We start from the raw sequence: 22,119 nt of genomic DNA, 5'->3' as shown, positions 1-22,119 counted from the left end.
CTTTTTTTTTTTTAATGCTGCGATCTACATTATTAAGCACTTCCACCTTTTCACATTACACTCAAGGATTTCCTCTTAGACACTAAGGTTAGCTGCATGGCAGTTAAAACAAAGCTGAAATTATGTTTGTTTGTTTGTTTATTATTTGGTTTTTAGGAGCATTAGTAACTAAGGCCATATTGCTCCGGGATATGCGGTGGTCATTCCCTGACCTTTCTGCATCCTCCGTATTTGGTGGTGACGGGCTTGAACCCCGGTCTAATTAAGAAGCGTGTGCTACGCACTGCTGCTCCTTCCCACCTGGCTACGGATGTGCCTAGCTGAAATTAGAGACCACTTGTAGCTACCATTTAAACATAGACAGGTGAAATTGTAGATGACTCATTTCTTCAAAACAACAGATGAATTTCCAAGATAAAGGAAAATCACTCTCTCCTAATTCTCTAATAGGATGTTTACGATAGAAAACAGGTTGACCAGAGCCAATGCCTGCATCGGGAATATGCCTTAATCTTTCCCCAGAAGAAGTTAAACTAACAGGTCTATAATTATTTGTGAGCCAAAACCAGTCAACATCCATTTACTGTCCAACTTCGAACTCACCAGCATCAAATTTTCTTCCTTCTCATTTATCCCTTTAACTTTTTTTTTTTCCTGGAATAATCTCCCTTCACATGTATTTCCTGAAAACTACCATCTACAGAAAGTCTTATGTCAACAAGTATCTTCTTTCATCTTCTCAACTTTCAACCCATGCCTGGTACTAAGTTTGTTTGTTTTATTATTTGGTTTTTAGGAGCATTAGCAACAAAGGCCATACTGCTCCGGGCATATGCAGTGGTCATTCCCTGACATTTCCGCATCCTCCGTATTTGGTGTGATGTAACGGGTTTGAACCCTGGTCTAATCAAGAAGCATGTGCTATGTACTGCTGCTCCTGCCCACCTGGCTACGGAGGCACCTCTTGGTACTAAGTAATATAGGTTCTAATACCTTTCATCTTTGAGATTTTTATTAAAAAATTAAATAAATAATAAATAAATAAAGAAACCACAGCAGGAATTTCTTAAGGAGAAATCTTTCCTGACCGACTTGATTAACTACTACAAGGTAGTCACAACAGAGCGGAATGCAAAAAACAATTCTGACATCATATACCTTGATTTCAGAAACGTTTCAGTACTGTCCCACATGAATTACTGCTATAAAAATTGGAGCAGTGAGGCATTAGTGGAAAGTGACTGTTATAAATAAAGGGATGGTTGAGTGGAAGGTAACAGAATGGTACTAATGGCATCATGGTATTAATTAACCATGAAGAGCATCATGGAAAAATTGTTATGTGGTGCCACTTATAACATTAATTCTTGGCCCCCCCAACTATTTTCAGTATTTATTAGTATGGACATAGGCATATCAAGTTTGTTAAAGTTTGCTGGTGTTTCCAAGGAAACCAGGATGGTTAATGATGTTAATCAAAGTATACTATTTCAATGGGACCTGAATAAACTAAGTCAATGGGTTGAAAGGTTGAGGTTTAATATTGATAACTGCAAGGTACTAACACTTAGGTAGGAATAATCTCAGAATAACATGCCATTTGGGTGGTATCAAACTGCAAACAGGCTACTAGAACAGCTCATGTGGATTCTGTCCATGATAAACAGAAATTTTGCCAGCAGAGACAATTGCCTGGCAGACAGGGTATGTCTGCCAGGGGCAAAGGTTGATGACGTTGTAGAGCGAATATCATCTTTTAAGGGCACAAAAGGTGATATAGTCGTACACGTTGGCACTAATAATATTAAGAGTAGGAGACCGGCAGAATTACTTAACAAGTACAGGTCACTGTTGAACAAAAGCCGAGAATTAGGGTTGAATTTGAAAGTGTCTGCAATTCTGCCCAGACACGATAGGAGGGAGTATATGATGAGAGCCTTGTCGATCAATTCGGCCCTGGAAAGATTGTGCAAGGCTCAAGGGGTAGAATTTTTTTCAGCCTGGACTGTACTTGTTAACAGGAGAGATTGCTTCTACAGGGATGGGATACACTTAAATAGAAAGGGTGCAAGAATATTTGCTGATGCTATCGAGGCAGTGTTAGGTGGGTCGGAAAACTGCTAGCTTGGGGGGAGACAAAGACCAATAGATTGACAGTAGCCACTGGCAGTGGTGAAAGAGATTCTTGCACTGCTTCTATTAGAATGAGCAGAAGCCAGAAAAACAAGATGCATGGTATTTCAGAGACTGCTGGGAGCCATTGCGGTACAAGTAAACACATGGGTTGTGTTAGGGTAGCTAAGAATAGAAACAGGTGCAGGTATACTTGCGTGTACACCAATGCTAGGAGTTTAGTAAATAAATTTGATGAATTTGAGGTATTGCTCAAAACATCGAAGGCAGATATTATTGGGATATCAGAGACTTGGTGTCACACAGATATAAGGGATGCAGAACTGCAATTTGGGGAGTACAACGTCTACAGAAAGGATAGACAGGATAGGAAGGGAGGAGGGGTTATGCTATTAGTTAGGAAACACATAAAAACCAAGGAAGTGAAGCCAGTCGACATCGCTGGACAGTGCAGTGTGGAGTCAGTTTGGTGCGACATAAACATTGGGAGATCAAAATTGAGAGTAGGAGTGTGCTATAGGCCTAATGACTCTGATGAGTATAATAAGGAACTGTACAGGGAAATAGAGTGGGCCAGTAAATCAGAGTGTCCTATAATGGGAGATTTTAATTTCCCAGATATTGACTGGAATTTGGGGGCTGGTTACTCACACACTAGCAGGACTTTTGTGGATTTATTGGATGATTGTTTTCTACATCAGCATGTTCGGGAGGCAACTAGAGGGAGTAATACTCTTGATTTGATTATCAGCAGTGATTCTTCATGCAATAAGAATCTGCAGATAAATGAACCACTAGGTGGCAGTGATCACAGTATGCTGAAGTGGGATTTACTCAGAGAGGTAACTACCATTAGGGGTAAAGGGAAGGGTTATTGCTTCCGTAAAGGCGACTACGATGGACTGAGACAGTATTTAAATTCTATACAGTGGGACCAACTGATGATGTTACCAACAGCAAATTCAAAATGGGAAGCATTCAAAGAACTTATCTTGGAAGCTACTAGGCTTTACATACCAACTAAGAAATATTGTTTAAGGTTTAGGACAAAATGGATGTCAGATGAACTAATGAGGCATATGGCAGAGAAGACAATGCATGGGATACTTACAAATTAACACATGACATAGAAGCCTATGATAGATACAAGTTGATATGCAACCAAGTTACAAAGGAGGTTAGGCAGGCGAAGGCAGATTACGAGAAATCCTTGGCAGGGGGTGCAAAGAAAAACAGCAAAGAGTTCTTTACTTATGTAAACTCTAGAAAGAAGGGGATGAATCAGATTGGTCCACTTGATATTGATGGGTCAACTGTTGATGATCCTGCTCAGGCAGCTAACAAACTAAATGAATATTTTGCATCGACATTCACACATGAGGAGTTATTCAGCAAGGGGAATGCCAGAGGTGTATTCAACTCTAGCAGTAAGCTACAGAATCTTGAAATAACTGGGAGTAAAGTGGAGGAGAAACTGTTGAAGATAAACACAAGAAAGGCACCCGGGGTGGATGGGATCTATCCAGTTATATTAAAGGAGGCAGCAAAGGAAGTAAGCAAACCCTTAGCCATAATTATGAGAGCTTCCTTGGACTCAGGGGAGGTACCCATAGACTGGAAATGTGCAAATGTGACCCCAATTCACAAAGGAGGATCAAAGGCTGACACAAGTAATTATAGACCTGTGAGCTTAACTTCTGTTCCAGGAAAATTAATGGAGGCACTGGTTAAAGAAGCACTGCAGGATCATTTAGACAAGACTTCAGTTATAGCTCAGACACAGCATGGTTTTGTTAAGGGGAGGTCTTGCCTGACCAACTTGATTGGATACTATGATGCAGTCACAAAAGAACTGGATGCAGGGAATAACTTTGATATTATATACTTGGATCTTAGAAAGGCTTTTGATACTGTTGCACATGAAAGACTGCTACACAAATTGGAGCAGTGTGACATTGCAGGCAAATTGCTGCTATGGATAAAGGGGTGGTTGAGGGGGAGAAGACAGAGAGTGGTAATCAATGGACACTGCTCATCTTGGACTGATGTTATTAGTGGAGTCCCTCAGGGCTCAGTGTTGGGTCCATTATTGTTTTCTGTATTTATAAATGATATTGATGATGGTATATCGGGCTTAATGTCCAAGTTTGCAGACGATACAAAGGTTGGCAGGGTTGTCAAGGACACTACTGACACTATGCTGCTGCAACAGGATCTGGAAAGGTTGAGCAGATGGGTTGAGAGGTGGCAAATGAGTTTAACATTGACAAATGTAAAGTACTACACATGGGAAACAGCAACCCCAGAGCAACGTATCAACTCTGTGGTACTACACTGACAGTGGTAGAGAATGAAAGGGACTTGGGGGTGGTTGTGCAGGCAGATATGAAGTTCTCTGAGCAGTGCAGACAGGCTGCAAGAGTAGCTCATGGAGTATTGTCAATGATATACAGGAATTTTTCCAGCAGGGATAAGGAGGTGATTATTCCATTGTATAAGGCGATGGTCAGGCCACACCTAGAGTACTGTATACAGGTCTGGAGGCCTCATTTCAAGAAAGATGTAGAGCTGCTGGAACGAGTACAGAGAAGGGCAACAAGATTAGTGAATGGAACAAAGGGGTGCTCTTACGAAGAAAGGCTTAAGTTTTGCAAATTACAGTGTCTGGAGACTAGGCACCAGCGAGGTGATCTGATAGAGGTGTATAAAGCCTTGAATGGTTTAAGCATGCTAAATGCTGATGGGATTCTTCCTCTAGCTCAGAAAAATCACCCGAGAGGGCATAAATCCAAATTGAGGAAAGACAGATGTAGGATAGACGTGCGGAAATTTGCCTTTAGCCAGCGGGTGGTTGGTTGGTGGAACAGACTTCCATCCCTTGTGGTGGAGTTTGATAGCCTAAATAAGTTTAAGGCTCAGCTGGACAGGTATTTTGAACGAACAGAGGGGTGAAGTGGAAGTGGTTTTTTTTTTTTTTTTTTTTTTTTTTGGCTGATGCTGCATAAGCTTGCTTTCTTGCATCAAATGCCTCTACTAATGCTAATGAGGTAAATATCCTGTTGTGCAAGGCAATGGTTAGGCTGCATACTGCACACGGGTCTGGAAGCCTCATTTTAGAAAGAATGTAAATCTGTTGGAACAGGTGCAGAGAGGAACAAGATTAGTCAGGGGTACAAAAGTTCACTCTTCACTATAAACAATTTGCAGATAATGTTCATGCCATCCTTATGCTTTCTTGAACAACACCCAAAAGGGAATATAAATTTAAATTGGAAAACGATGATTTCAGGATACATCTGCAGAAATTTTCTTTCAGCCAGATAGGTGATTATTAGAACAAATTTCCATCTGGTGTTGTGGAGTGGCTAGTTTAAATAAAATTAGAAGGACTGGTCAAATTATTTATTTTATTTTTGGATAATGTATATAAGCTTGCTTTATTGCATCATTTTGCCACTGCTAATACTTAATTATTATATATCTGTTTAATTATTATATATCAAATTCAAGATTATATATAATTAAGAAATATATATATATTTTTAATATTTTGAACATAAATTTCTTCAAAATAATACAGGAAATGAATCACTTTATCAAAAATTAATCATCTCCATGTCTGTGAGTATGATTTTTTGCTATGAACAGCCAATGCAATTTTACTAACAAATGCACAAAGAATCAATTTGCTAAAAACAAATTTAAAGTTCCATTCCAATAAATCTATAGAAAAGAGCAAGAATTATGGCTTACCTTATCAATAATCATTTGGAAATGGACACTGACTGTACAACTTTCAACATTAGGATGGCTATCACTTTTGTGGATTAAGACGCTGACTTTTTTGGATCGGATTTTTTGTGCTCTGTAACCAAATACAAAAAGCATGGAATCTATCACATTTGACTTTCCACTACCATTTGGTCCTACAATGGAAGTAAAGTTCTGAAAAAGAAAACACAGTAATACATATGCAGAGGTTTACAAAGTGGTGGTGGGAGGGATATGACAAATAAAGTTTATATATGTTTCTTATATGAATTTTGTATGCTAAATCTAATGCCATTGGTATTTCTCTTAAGCCAATATTTTGGCAGTGATTGTAGGTCATAGTTTTGTGCATATGTGAACACCAACACTGATATATATAAGAATATTCATAATTTTTTTTTTTTTTTTTTAGTAGTTTATAACAACTATCAAATGAAAGGGAATGACTACCAGATAAGTTATCTCAGATTTATTCAGGATAACTTATCTGACAGTCATTCACTTTCATTAAATTGACAATTGAGAGCTAATATCTTTTTCTTCTTCTTTCCCATGAAGATTACAGAAATTATTCTATCTGAAACGGTAGATATTCAGCAACAGAAATTATTCTCCTCGAAACTTTAGAATTTTGGAAACATTTGAAGACAGCTTCTATTTTATTTTTTATTTGCCCTGTACAGATTCATAGTGGGTGACGGTGGTATAGTGTACATATCCATATTGAACTCTTGTAAGTCCAAGCTCAAGTCAGATATTATTCAGCTCTTTATTCAGATAAAGAGCTGAAGTTTAACATTGACAAATGCAAAGTACTGCATATGGGTAGAAGTAACCCCAGAGGAACATACCAACTGTGTGGTACTACGGTAGAAAATGAAAAGGACCTGGGAGTAATTGTGCAGTCATATATGAAGTTTTCTGAACAATGCAGACAAGCTGCAAGAGCAGGTAATGGAGTTTTTTTCAATGATATACAGGAATTTTGCTAGCAGGGAAAAGGAGGTGATTGTCCCTCTGTATAAGACAATGGTCAGGCCATGCCTTGAGTACTGTGTATAGGTCTGGAGGCCTCATTTTAGGAAGGATGTAGATTTGCTCGAGCATGTACAGAGAAGGGCAACAAGATTAGTGAGGGGAATGAAGGGATCCTCTTACCAAGAGAGGCTTAAGTTTTGCAAATTGCAGTGGCTGGAGACTAGGCACCTGCGGGATGATCTGATTGAGGTGTATAAGGCCTTGAATGGGTTGAGCACGCTGAATTCTGATGGGATTCTTCCACTTGTTCAGATTACGAATGGGGGCATAAATTCAAATTGACGAAAGACAGCTGTAGAATAGATGTGCAGATCTATCACATTTGACTTTCCACTAACATTTGGTCCTACAATGGAAGTAAAGTTCTGAAAAAGAAAGCACAGTAATACATATGCAGAGGTTTACAAAGTGGTGGTGGTGGGAGGATATAACAAAAAAAAGTTTATATTTATATATGTTTCTTATATGAATTTTGTATGCTAAATCTAATGCCATTGGTATTTCTCTTAAGCCAATATTTTGGCAGTGATTGAAGGTCTTATAGCGGGTGGTTAATTGCTAGAACAAACTTCCATCTGTCGTGAAAGTTGATAGGTTAAATAAATTTAAGGAGGAACTGGACAAACATTTAGAGGGGATGGTTGTGTGAATTTTTTTTTTTTTTTTTTTTTGGCTGATGCTTCATAAGCTCATATGCTTGCTTTCTTGCATCACAAGCCACGATTACTATACATTAGACCTAATCTAATATAACATTTGTATCTATTTTTTTTTTCTTTTTTTTTTCTATAATCCTTCATATGCTTCTTGAAACTGAGTAATTAAGGTCTCATAGTTATTACAAACAGCTGAAATACAGATTCCACCCAACCTGTGCACACCTTTCAGTTTTCTGGTGATTTTAGGAGATATGTTATACAACATTAAATTGTATAACGCCCAGTTCCTTTGTGACTACATCATAGTATCCAATCAAATTGGTCAGACAAGACTTCCCCTTAATAAACCCATGCTGTGTCTGAACTATTACTGCAGTCTTGTCTAGATGATCCTATATCACCTCTTTAACCAGTGACTCCATTATTTTCCCCAGAACAGAAGTTAAACTAACTTCTTTTTTGCTTAAAGACAACAGCTTTTGCTGCTACTTTCACCAAATCAGGTGACTTTACTACCCATTTATTATTTCCTTCTATTTCCACTCCAAAAATCTTAATTAAGAGAATTGTGAACGAGAGTAGCCTGTGCGGACGTACGTTTTTGCCGCTCCTGGAACAGAGAAGTTTCTGATTTATTTTCTGTTTTATTAGCTTAAATTAGCATATTAACTTATTTTCTAGAGTAGCTTTATATTCCTATTTACGATACTTAGTTTAAGGTAACTTAGATAGAGATTTTGTAGGTATTACTTAGTATCGGAAAGGGTATCAAATCCACGTGTTTACCGTTCGCAATTTCCGCCATTGTTACGCGATAATAGATAGCATAAGCTTAATATAGTATAGTATAGAACATAATATTGTATATTGTCAATTAATCAGATAATTAATCTTGTTGAACTTCATTGTCAATTAAATTGTACTTTTAACTATACATATAACGACTTGGGTTACGTAACATAAATAATTAGTAAAAAATTAGTAATTAATACATAACTTGATACGGAAGTTATATAAATGGATTTCGTAGATAACACTCGATACTGAAACATAAATATAGCGTTATAACTGTGTGGGGATATAAGTAGAGGGTTTTAATTTTGTACTGAAATTGAAATTTTATTGAAATTAAATCGAAATCATGATCTGACCAGAGCAGCAAAGCAAAAGACTAAAGCTAATGGGAGTGCTGTGGCTCAGGGGAGAACTGAGGGGGGCAGTTGCCCTCTGAATCACAGCCTATTAAAATGCACTACTTGCTTGATGTTTGTGGAGCAGTCGGGTACGGGACATGATACTGCCATGGGGGATGTCTTTGTGTGTGCGCGATGCAAGGAGTGTAAGGAAATCAGGCGACAACTCAGCATTGTTATGGACCTATATGAGAGCTTGAAGGACAGGGTGGATGCCCTCGAAGAATTAAAAGTGAGGGCCCATCAAGCTCTCAGCTGCCCACACCAATGCCAGAGCTTGCACTTGGTCATAACACAACACAGCGGCAGCCCCCAAGGCAGAATGCGCTGATCCCAAAGGAACTAGTAGTTGTTGGTGACTATTGTCAGGGAAACGGGAAACATGCTTTGTAAAAAGGATAGGTGGAACAGGACCAGGGTATGTCTGCCAGGGGCAAAGGTTGATGACGTTGTAGAGTGGATATCATCTTTTAAGGGCACAAAAGGTGATATAGTTGTACACGTTGGCACTAATGATATTAAGAGTAGGAGACCGGCAGAATTACTTAACAAGTACAGGTCACTGTTGGAAAAAAGCCGTGAATTAGGGTTGAATTTGAAAGTGTCTGCAATTCTGCCCAGACACGATAGGAGGGAGTATATGATGAGAGCCATGTCGATCAATTCAGCCCTGGAAAGATTATGCAAGGCTCAAGGGGTAGAATTTTTTTCAGTCTGGTCTGTACTTGTTAACAGGAGAGACTGCTTCTACAGGGATGGGATACACTTAAATAGAAAGGGTGCAAGAATGTTTGCTGATGCTATCAAGGCAGTGTTGGGTTAGGTGGGTCGGAAAACTGCTAGATTGGGGGGATACAAGGACTAATAGATTAACAGTAGCCACTGGCAAAGGTGAAAGCGATTCTTGCACTGCTTCTATTGGAATGAGCCGCAGCCTGGAAAATAAGATGCAGGATATTTCAGAGACTGCTGGGAATCATTGGGGTACAAGTAAACACATGGGTTGTGTTAGGGTAGCTAAGAAAAAGAACAGGTGCATGTATACTTGCGTGTACACCAATGCTAAGAGTTTAGTAAATAAATTTGATGAATTTGAGGTATTGCTCAAAACATCAAAGGCAGATATTGTGGGGATTTCAGAGACTTGGTGTCACACAGATATAAGGAATGCAGAACTGGAATTTGGGGAGTACAATGTCTACAGAAGGGATAGACAGGATAGGAAGTGAGGAGGGGTTATGCTATTAGTTAAGAAATACATAAATTCCAAGGAAGTGAAGCCAGTCGACATTGCTGGACAGTGCAGTGTCGAATCAGTTTGGTGTGACATAAGCATTGGGAGATCAAAATTGAGAGTAGGAGTGTGCCTAATGACTCTGAGGAGTATAATAAGTAACTGTACAGGGAAATAGAGTGGGCCAGTAAATCAGAGAGTCTTATAATGGGGGATTTTAATTTCCCAGATATTGACTGGAATTTGGGGGCTGGTCACTCACACACTAGCAAGGCTTTTGTGGATTTATTGGATAATTGTTTTCTACATCAGCATGTTCGGGAGGCAACTAGAGGGAGTAATACTCTTGATTTGATTATCAGTAGATAAATGAACCACTAGGTGGCAGTGATCACAGAGTGCTGAAGTGGGATTTACTCAAAGAGGTAACTACCATTAGGAGTAAAGGGAAGGGTTATTGCTTTCGTAAAGGCGACTACGATGGACTGAGACAGTATTTAAATTCTATACAGTGGGACCAACTGATGATATTACCAACAGCAAATTCAAAATGGGAAGCATTCAAAGAACTTATCTTGGAAGCTACTAGGCTTTACATACCAACTAAGGGCGCCTCCGTAGCCAGGTGGGAAGGAGCAGCAGTGCGTAGCACACGCTTCTTGATTAGACCGGGGTTCGAGCCCGTCACCACCAAATACGGAGGATGCGGAAAGGTCAGGGAATGACTACCGCATATTCCCGGAGCAATATGGCCTTAGTTGCTAATGCTCCTAAAAACCAAATAACAAACAAACAAACAAACATACCAACTAAGAAATATTGTTCAAGGTTTAGGCCTAAGTGGATGTCAGATGAACTAATGAGACATATGGCAGAGAAGAAAAATGCATGGGATACCTACAAATTAACACGTGACACAGAAGCCTATGATAGATATAAGTTGATCTGTAACCAAGTTACAAAGGAGGTTAGGTAGGCGAAGGCAGATTACGAGAAATCTTTGGCAAGGGATGCAAAGAAAAACAGCAAAGAATTCTTTACTTATATAAACTCTAGAAGGTAGGGGATGAATCAGATTGGTCCACTTGATATCGATGGGTCAACTGTTGATGATCCTGCTCAGGTAGCTAACAAACTAAATGAATATTTTGCATCGACATTCACACATGAGGAGTTATTCAGCGAGGGGAATGCCAGAGGTGTATTCAACTCTGGCAGTAAGCTAGAGAATCTTGTAATAACTGAGAGTAAAGTGGAGGAGAAATTGTTGAAGATAAAGACAAGAAAGGCACCTGGGGGTGGATGGGATCTATCCAGTTATATTAAAGGAGGCAGCAAAGGAAGTAAGCAAACCCTTAACCATAATTATGAGAGCTTCCTTGGACTCAGGGGAGGTACCCATAGACTGGAAATGTGCAAATGTGACCCCAATTCACAAAGGAGGATCAAAGGCTGACACAAGTAATTATAGACCTGTGAGCTTAACTTCTGTTCCAGGAAAATTAATGGAGGCACTGGTTAAAGAAGCACTGCAGGATCATTTAGACAAGACTTCAGTTATAGCTCAGACACAGCATGGTTTTGTTAAGGGAAATCTTGCCTGACCAACTTGATTGGATACTATGATGCAGCCACAAAAGAACTGGATGCAGGGAATAACTTTGATATTATATACTTGGATCTTAGAAAGGCTTTTGATACTGTTGCACATGGAAGACTGCTACACAAATTGGAGCAGTGTGACATTGGAGGCAAATTGCTGCTATGGATAAAGGGGTGGTTGAGGGGGAGAAGACAGAGAGTGGTAATCAATGGACACTGCTCATCGTGGACTAATGTTATTAGTGGAGTCCCTCAGGGCTCAGTGTTGGGTCCATTATTGTTTTCTGTATTTATAAATGATATTGATGATGGTATATCAAGCTTAATGTCCAAGTTTGCAGATGACACAAAGGTTGGCAGGGTTGTCAAGGACACTACTGACACTATGTTGCTGCAACAGGATCTGGAAAGGTTGAGCAGATGGGCTGAGAGGTGGCAAATGAAGTTTAACATTGACAAATGTAAAGTACTACACATGGGAAACAGCAACCCCAGAGCAACGTATCAACTCTGTGGTACTACACTGACAGTGGTAGAGAATGAAAGGGACTTGGGGGTGGTTGTGCAGGCAGATATGAAGTTCTCTGAGCAGTGCAGACGGGCTGCAAGAGTAGCTCATGGAGTATTGTCAATGATATACAGGAATTTTTCCAGCAGGGATAAGGAGGTGATTATTCCATTGTATAAGGCAATGGTCAGGCCACACCTAGAGTACTGTATACAGGTCTGGAGGCCTCATTTCAAGAAGGATGTAGAGCTGCTGGAACGAGTACAGAGAAGGGCAACAAGATTAGTGAATGGAACAAAGGGGTGCTCTTACGAAGAAAGGCTTAAGTTTTGCAAATTACAGTGTCTGGAGACTAGGCACCAGCGAGGTGATCTGATAGAGGTGTATAAAGCCTTGAATGGTTTAAGCATGCTCAATGCTGATGGGATTCTTCCTCTAGCTCAGAGAAATCACCTGAGAGGGCATAAATTCAAATTGAGGAAAGACAGATGTAGGATAGACGGGCGAAATTTGCTTTTAGCCAGCGGGTGGTTGGTTGGTGGAACTGACTCCCATCCCTTGTGGTGGAGGTTGATAGCCTAAATAAGTTTAAGGCTCAGCTGGACAGGTATTTTGAACGAACAGAGGGTGAAGTGGATTTTTTTTTTTTTTTTTTGGCTGATGCTGCATAAGCTTGCTTTCTTGCATCAAATGCCTCTACTAATGCTAATTCATTGCTAAATTATCAAAAAGTGTCTTATTTCAAGTTTCGATTGTACTTCACTCGAGTCTTTTTTTTTTCAACAGGCTGGCAACTAGATCAGTCATTATCAGTGATCTCTTACTCTCAAGACCTGGACAGTATCAGGAACAAAAACAATCCCTGACAGTTTCTCTAGGTAACTCTTACTCTCTTCCTTACTTGTTTTTAATTTCTTATGGAAAGTGAAAAGAAACTCTTAATTCTTTTCATTTTTTATTTTAGTGCTGAAACAGTGTGTGTGTGTGTGTGTGTGTGTGTGTGTGGTTTTAAACACACAATAATGTCACCACATAACCACACAGGCAACTAAGAACTGCTGCTACTTAGGGATTTGCAGGTACCTGTAACGTCTGAATCCAATGCGTTACCATCAAATAAAGGTGCCAATATGACCATTCCATACTCTGACAAAGAAAGCACTAAAAGCACTGTGCGTAGAAAACATTCAAGAATTATACTTATCTTATTACTGCTTAGAAATTCCTGATACTATTAAATGCTAGGTGACATTTGCAGCAACCTTTACATTAATATCACCTTATAAATATTTAGATAATTACAAAAATAAACATATCTGCATAAACAAGGCACCTAAAAACTATTTTATTATAAATTTCATTTGTTAAGCAAAAAAATAAATAAATAAAATAATAACAAATAAGAAGGCCCTTACATATAGACAAGAGAAATGTCTTTGAAAAGCTTACTTTATGAAAAGGTCCTAAGACTTGCTTTCCAGCGTAAGATTTAAAATTAATATTTTCTATATGGGTTATTAAAAGTCTTGGCCCTGTAGCATCAAATGTGCATGCTGGAGCAGGAGGTGGAGGTATGTAGATATTACCAATTCCTGAAAGTAATATGAAATCACTTAAATTACATAAGCAAATGAATGAAATTAATATTAGCTGTCAATCAGATGCAACAAAAGAAGTTACTACAGCAAGTGCATTAGTGTACACCATTCACATTTGAAAAAAGTTCAAAATTAAATTTAAATTGTGCATTTTGTGATGCTATTTATTATTTTAACTAAGGGATACAATTATTAAAATAATTATATTTTTAATTGTAAATTGTACAATAGAGTCTCTCAACAATGACAGAGACCTCTTTCTTAGATCAAAGTGTTATGCAAATGGTTCATTATATACAGCTATACACCATTCAACATCTTTTCTTTTTTTGTATTATAATTAATGCAACCAACGCAGTCACATTTTCAAAGAGTTCAACAGGTTAGCAACTAGGCCAGTCATTATCAGTGATCCAAAGGAGCCAAAACTTTCAAAAAAGAACTTGTTAAAATTATTGAAGAGGGGTATTGTGTGTTATACTTCTCAACAAGTTTTTAATATAGATGAAGCGGGACGTTTTTGGAAACGAATGCCTAAAAGAAGTTTCATATTGAAAGAAGAAAAAAAACATGCCAGGTTTCAAAGCAGCGAAGAATCAGTTGACTTTATTGTTGGGTGGTAATGCTGCGGAGGATTTAAAATTAAAACCCCTTTTAGTTTACCAGGAAGAGGGCCAAAATAGACATTTTTCATGATTAAATTCATCAATTAAAATCAATTTAGATCAATTAAATTCGTGATTTTAATTGGAATTTTAAGTTTAATATGTAAGTAGTTACTACATAATTATATATGTATATAATGCAGAATATTTTATATGTAGAAATATTTGAATATTAAATATTTTGATCGACATTTGTGCATCTTTTCACTACCATTTATTATTGATTAGGAAATATCCTATGGCACCGACCACAACTCACAAATATTACCTTATGGGAATGCGGCGCTTGCTTAGTGCACTGTTTTTCTGGAACGCATTACCAGCATTAAGCGGGGGTCACCTGTATACTGTTCTTAGCAATTTAAATATTCATTTCTTTTTAAATTTATGCATTGGTGCATATTGCATGTCAATCCATGTCTTTTATACAAAAAAAAAAAAAAAAAAAGATCAATTTTAAACAAAGTTGATTGTGCTGTTAAGCAAGCAGATGCAGCAATATGCTGTATACACTAACATTGAGAAATTAAGTTTTCTTAATGGGAACACTTTCTGAATTTTAACAAATAATGAGGCTTACTGAAAGTCAAAAAGAAATCTTTCCAAATCACAATAATTTAGAATTTCCTCATTTATCCATCTATCTGCACTTACTGTAAAATCTCGTTAATATAAGCTCATTTTATACAAAGTACTCGTTTAGCATTAGTAGAGGCATATGATGCAAGAAAGCAAGCTTATGCAGCATCAACCAAAAAAAAAATAAATAAATAAAATAAAATAAAAATAAATAAATAAAGAATAACCACTTCCACTTCACCCCTCTGTTCGTTCGAAATACCTGTCCAGCTGAGCCTTAAACTTATTTAGGCTATCAACTTCCACGACAAGGGATGGAAGTCTGTTCCACCAACCAACCACCCGCTGCCTAAAGGCAAATTTCCTCACATCTATCCTACATCTGTCTTTCCTCAATTTGAATTTATGCCCTCTCAGGTGATTTTTCTGAGCAAGAGGAAGAATCCCATCAGCATTGAGCATGCTCAAACCATTCAAGGCTTTATACACCTCAATCAGATCACCTCGCTGGTGCCTAGTCTCCAGAAACTGTAATTTGCAAAACTTAAGCCTTTCTTCTTAAGAGCACCCCTTTGTTCCATTCACCAATCTTGTTGCTCTTCTCTGTACACCTTTCCAGCATCCCTACATCCTTCTTGAAAAGAAAACTTCATATCTGCCTACAAAACCACCCCCAGGTCCCTTTCATTCTCTACCACTGTCAGTGGTAGAGAATGAAATATATCAACTCTGTGTACCACAGAGTTGATATATTGCTCTGGGGTTGCTGTTTCCCATATGTAGTACTTTACATTTGTCAATGTTAAACTTCATTTGCCACCTCTCAGCCCATCTGCTCAACCTTTCCAGATCCTGTTGCAGTAGCATAGTGTCAGTAGTGTCCTTGACAACCCTGCCAACCTTTGTATCGTCTGCAAACTTGGACATTAAGCTTGATATACCATCATCAATATCATTTATAAATATAGAAAACAATAATGGACCCAATACTGAACCCTGAGGGACTCCACTAATAACATTAGTCCACGATGAGCAGTGTCCATTGATTACCACTCTCTGTCTTCTCCCCCTCAACCACCCCTTTATCAATAGCAGCAATTTGCCTCTAATGCCACACTGCTCCAATGTGTGCAGCAGTCTTCCACGTGCAACAGTATCAAAAGCCTTTCTAAGATCCAAGTATATAATATCAAAGTTATTCCCTGCATCCAGTTCTTTTGTGACTGCATCATAGTATCCAATCAGATTGGTCAGGCAAGACTTTCCCTTGACAAAACCATGCTGTGTCTGAGCTATAACTGAAGTCTTGTCTAGATGATCCTACAGTGCTTCTTTAACCAGTGCCTCCATTAATTTTCTGGGAACAGAAGTTAAACTAACAGGTCTATAATTACTTGTGTCGCATTTTGATCCTCCTTTGTGAATTGGGGTCACATTTGCACATCTCCAGTCTATGGGTACTTCCCCTGAGTCTAAGGAAGCTCTCATAATTATGGCTAAGGGTTTGCTTACTTCCTTTGCTGCCTCCTTTAATATAACTGGATAGATCCCATCCACTACAGGTGCCTTTCTTGTATTTATCTTCAACAATTTCTCCTCCACTTTACTCTCAGTTATTACAAGATTCTCTAGCTTACTGCCAGATTTGAATATACCTCTGGCATTCCCCTCGCTGAATAACTCCTCATGTGTGAATGTCGATGCAAAATATTCATTTCGTTTGTTAGCTACCTGAGCAGGATCATCAACAGTTGACCCATCGATATCAAGTGGACCAATCTGATTCATCCCCTTCCTTCTAGAGTTTACATAAGTAAAGAACTCTGCTGTTTTTCTTTGCATCCCTTGCCAAAGATTTCTTGTAATCTGCCTTCGCCTGCCTAACCTCCTTTGTAACTTGGTTACAGATCAACTTGTATCTATCATAGGCTTCTGTGTCACGTGTTAATTTGTATATATCCCAAGCATTTTTCTTCTCTGCCATTTATATAAAGCATATACTATTCCCCTGTGAAAGGATAGGCTTTTCTATCTAAATATATTTGTTTATTTTAAAATTTGGTTAATATGTATTACAAAGTTCATTTTCACCCTGTGAGAAATCAATATTATTTTGTATGTTTAATATAAATCTTGGCACAGCTATCCAATTATTGCCTCTGGCCACCCGGTTCCCTACTTTCCGAAGGATGGCACTGACTTGTCAGAAATTACTTTTATGTAGATACCACAAACCAGTTTATGGTATCTACAACGTAAGTGCACTCTGAAACACATCATTCTAAAGGATGAGCTGTTAAATTAACAAAAAAATAAAAAGTTTTTCTAAGTTGTTTACACACACTCCCTCGCTCTCCATGGGATTAAGGTCAGTTGCAATTGTTACGCCAGTTTTTGCAATTGTTACGCCAGTTCAAAGTCTTTTGCTACAGTATACACTATTTTTGTGCCGTTTTATTTTGGAACTTGTCTTTAAATTAATTTAAAATTTGTTTATATTAGATCTTATCTAGCAGTGTTATGGCAACAAAAAATTAATGAACAGAATTAAGCCTGGGAATTAAACTGAAAATTATACAAGAGGCTGTATAGGATGGATCGAAGTAAAACAGACATCGGAAAGGAATACAAACATTAGAGCAGCATTAAAAAAAAAAACAGGAAACGAATTCATGGTGTAAAACACGAGGAGCTTGAAACAACGTTTTGAGTGGTACCAGCATGCATGCATCTAATTTGCCAATATCAACTCTGATTTTGCAAGGAAAGGCAAATTATCTAGCTCAGCAACCTGGAATTAGAAACTTCAAATGCAGCAGTGGCTGGCTACAAAGATTTAAAAACAGGAATAACTTGGTTTTGCGAAATGCTTGCGGTGAATCTGGATTAGTCGACAAAGAAAAGGCTACAGGCTGGTTGCATTCTGTATGGTCCACTCTTGAAAAATATGAGGCAAGGATATTTTTAACCTTGACAAGACAGGTTTATTTTATAATTTGCTGCTAAACAAAACATTTGCTGTTCGAGGAGTCTTGTCATGGTGGAAAATTAAGTAAACAAAGATTCAGTTCTGTTATACTGCAATTTAGATGGCAGTACTAAACTACGTTGAAGATGTTTTAAAGAAATTAACCAACTTCCATGTGATTATGAGGCCAATAGAAGTGATTGGCCTACAGTCAATTTTTCAGTCTTGGTTATCAAAAGTGAACAGAAGAATGGCTTCAGAAAAAAGGAACTTTTTGTTGATTCCAGATCATTGTACAGCACATTCTGCCAAGGCACTTAAGTTGACAAATATACAGCTGTTGTTTTTACCTCCCAATACCACCAGTTTATGCAGCCACTGGATCAAGGCATTATTTCTAATCTCAAGAGAGCATACAGAGTCTGCCTGATAAGGTACTTGATCGGCAACATAGGAGGGAACAATTTGCGACTAAACTGGAATGTCTTGGATGCTATCCATAATCTTGTTATTGCTTGGGACAGTATTGCATCAAGTGTAATAATAGACTGCTTCAAAGAGTGGCTTTGGACACGATATCATCGATAAACATGGTCCAGCAGACGAATGTGATAGCAACATGGAGGAATTTGAAGGAGCATATGGATTTTGTTGGCGAATTTGAAGAGTTTGTGAAGGTGGATGCCGAAATTGCTACCACACCAATGCCAACACCAAAAGAGTCGCTGAGCACCAAGCAAAACGATGTTTTTGTTACCAGCGACAGCGAAAGTGAAGAAGCACACACACACTGCCATCTAAAAAAGATACCCAAAATGCATTGAGCATAATAAAGAATGTGTTGGTCTGTAGTAACATTGATAAAAAAACTATTGCATTTGATAATGTCTGTGCTGTAGTTAAAAATGCATATAGGACAAAAACTGTGCAAACATCATTGGATTCTTTCTTCGAATTAGATTAATTTATTAAAAAGTTAATGGTTTATATGTCTCATTTTATATTAAGATTGTAATTCTTTTTACTGTGATACTAAAATATTGTATATATCAAAATATATACTGTACAATATTTTCATTTCAGTTAATTGCTTTTCTCTTAGTTTATCTTACAATTAAAATAAAATCCTTAAAAAATGTGTTATTCCTGTGTGTGTAAATGTGTTATGTATTATTAAACAAAGCTTTTGTTTTTATTATTTTTTCATTTATTTTTGATATTATTATTCTTAGAATACAGTATGTAAAAAAAAAGTAAAATTTTAACACTTTTGGGGGACCTCGTTATTATAAAACATGAAAATTTAGGTCTCTCAAACTTTGTATTAACGAGATTCAACTGCAATTAATGAATTCAAATTTTTTAGGCCAATATAATCTAATCACCATGCAAAAATCCATAAAGTACAAATTTCGTATACAGGGCATTTATAAATAAATAAATCTGGGTGACAGGTTAGATGAACATTCAGTATACTATATAATTGCATGAAATTACCCTAACAATGGAAGAATGCTACGCCTCACCATTTGTTATCATAAATTCTTTTGACTTGGAATGCCTTATAACCAATGGGAAGGGGAGCAGTTCAGGTCCATGCTCCACTCAAGTACTTACTGTTCTCATGAAAAAAGGATCAATCCATCATAAAGTGATTTGATCGTACAGTGAACCAATCGTAAAGTGGGGGTCAACTGTACTTACCTGTAATAATATTAAGTTTTCATTAGTTTATCCTGCTGAACTATAACTTCCATGCATTCACTTTTGCATTTCATTTAGCTGATTTATTTGTTTCTCACCCTAACCTCTAACCAGTGCAGTATTGTTTTGAAAGTTGACTGCTAATTGTTGCTAGTGCTGGAATCATTTGAAAGGTTTGTTTATTTATAAAAAGGGGATAAGAAGAGTTTAAGGAGATTTTATGTGCAATTCTACAGCCTTGCATGAATGAAAAGTTGGAAACATATACAAGTGAAATACAGTTGTTTCTGGAATAATAAAAGCTCACATTATTTCTTATAATTATTCCGTTATTTCTTTTGTTATTCTATTTCTTCCAATTAGCAAAGTAAGCAGTTTAGTGAATTATTCAAATGCACATTTGCAGAATATTAATCTCAGAGTGTCTTTCATTAATAATTTGAGTTTTGAAACATGATTGCCTGAAGTTTTTAAAAAGTGAAACTTGTAATTAAAAATGGAAGTTATAAATCAGGGATGGTGAACCTTTTTAAGGGTGCATGCCAAAATTGGCTAAATCTTTTAAAAAACTACCGACGTGTGCCCAGAACACAAAATTGGCTAAATCTTTGAAAAAACTACCCTCATGCATAATGCTTTATTATCCTGCTTAAAGCAAATATTTCACTCCAAGGTTCTTGAAATTCTCTGCTACTCCCATCTTCATTTGAACATGTTTATTTTTTTGCTGGTTGAGCTGACATTCTAAACATGTAAAGGGCAAATAGCAATTAAAATATTTATTAGAATTTATAGAAATTAAATGAATAATCTCTAATCTCCACACCACATACAAACTGTAACTGACAATGAAGGAGGCTACACTAAATACTGAATGTGGATAATATATCTCACATAACTTTATCAATAACATGTTCTGAATAAATGTATGAAATATACATTTTTTTTTCTTAATGCTATTTTACAATTTTGTTAGTACACTCACTATTCTGACTTCAAACAAATCACTGCATGAAGTTTGAAAGTTTTTTGGGACACACTGAATTCTGTGTGCCCAAAACTCCTGTATGCATGCCACTTTGGGCATGCATGCCATAGTTTTGCCATTTATAATGGTGAACCCTTGTTATAAAGAATATCACCGTTTCAAGATATTTAATGTTATTCAGGATTCTAACAGGTATTCTACAAGCGAAATAAAGTCAGCTTCTGAGTACAATTTTGTTCTTTAAAAAAAGAAAGAAGGTAAGCAACTGGAATTTTTCTAATTTTGGAGTGACAGTTGGAAAACGTTCCCTGAGCATTAAAAAAATGATACATTGGAGGTCCAGGATCAAGTTTTAAAGTCAATAAAAAAATCCTTAACTGAACATTTTAGAAATGTTTTTCTCATAACTTGATCATAAACAGATATTTTGTTGAATACAAAGATATTTCTTATTTTCAGTATTAGTAGTCACAATCTAGATTAAATATCAGTGCTCAATTCCTTTAATTGCAACACTATGCTAACACGTAAGAATTGTCTCTGAACTTAAAATGGTAAAATTTGTAAATTTAAAGCCTGGAAATTAAGATTTAATGTTTTACTTTGTTTAATCATGATAAAAGCCGTCCTAAATTTTAATATTACATACAAAACATTAAGACTAGGATATTAAAAGACTAAGCATACTCTGAACTGAATTGAAACTTTGGGAACTTAGTTTTATTTGTTGTTTATGTTAACCAAAATAAATACTTTTACTTATTTTTGGGATAGCAAGAAGGGTGCAGTTGATTTTTTAGGACTTTTAGTAAGTTGAAGAAACTGTTCTTTATTAATACTGTGTTTGTTGTTTCAGCTGAGTCATATTTTAAATAACACTATCACACAATATCCTATGTATCTTCTATGGCATTTAAAGAGCACATTTACAGAAATTAATTCACATATTAATCCTTTTGCAAATATGAACACATGGCTGATATGCATTTTCCAGACTGATCGGACAACTAAGCATGAAACTACGTGACTTGCTATTTGCATCGTTGAGGACAGGAAGGTACTTAGTTTTGATTGGTAGGTCGTTATTTTTCATCGCTGTTTCTTGTTCGCTTTGTTTTGTTTTCAGACTTGTTCACTGTTAATGCTTGTGAAATTCTATAACTAGGTAGAATTCACGAGCTACAATTCTAGCTCGTAAATTCTAGAAACTAGGAGCCACAAATTCAAGTTACAGGGGCAGAAGTTTAGAATGGATTGCAAGACGTTTTATTTTAGCCAGCGATTTATAAATTTCTGGAATAAGTTACCTACATGGGTGGTTGAGGCTGACGGGTTGGAGAAATTCAAAGGTCAGCTGGATAGTTACCTACAGGAGGAGGGAAATGCATAGGTTGCCTATTTCCTTTTCTTTTATTATTTATTTATTTTATTCAATGCTATTATTATTATTTTACTTTTTTTTGGCTGGTGCAGCATAAG

General features: G+C 37.1%; 1 protein-coding gene across 1 annotated transcript in view; it reads right to left on the bottom strand.

Moving 5' to 3' along the window:
• glu (structural maintenance of chromosomes 4-like protein gluon) overlaps positions 1-22,119 on the bottom strand; it is a 256,802-nt gene that overhangs the window by 226,027 nt on the left and 8,656 nt on the right. The window contains exons 3-4 of the mRNA XM_090377488.1: positions 13,588-13,730; positions 5,887-6,078 (exon numbers count right to left, since the gene is read on the bottom strand). Of these exons, the coding sequence (XP_090233614.1) occupies positions 5,887-6,078; positions 13,588-13,730 (335 nt within the window). The remainder of the gene's footprint in view (positions 1-5,886; positions 6,079-13,587; positions 13,731-22,119) is intronic.

This window comes from Mastigoproctus giganteus, chromosome 1 (genome assembly GCF_048544385.1).
Source record: "Mastigoproctus giganteus isolate SK-2022 chromosome 1, ASM4854438v1, whole genome shotgun sequence".
Classification (NCBI taxonomy): Eukaryota; Metazoa; Arthropoda; class Arachnida; order Uropygi; family Thelyphonidae; genus Mastigoproctus; species Mastigoproctus giganteus.
Note: the sequence above shows the minus strand (reverse complement) of the source record. Positions and strands in the feature narration are given on the sequence as shown.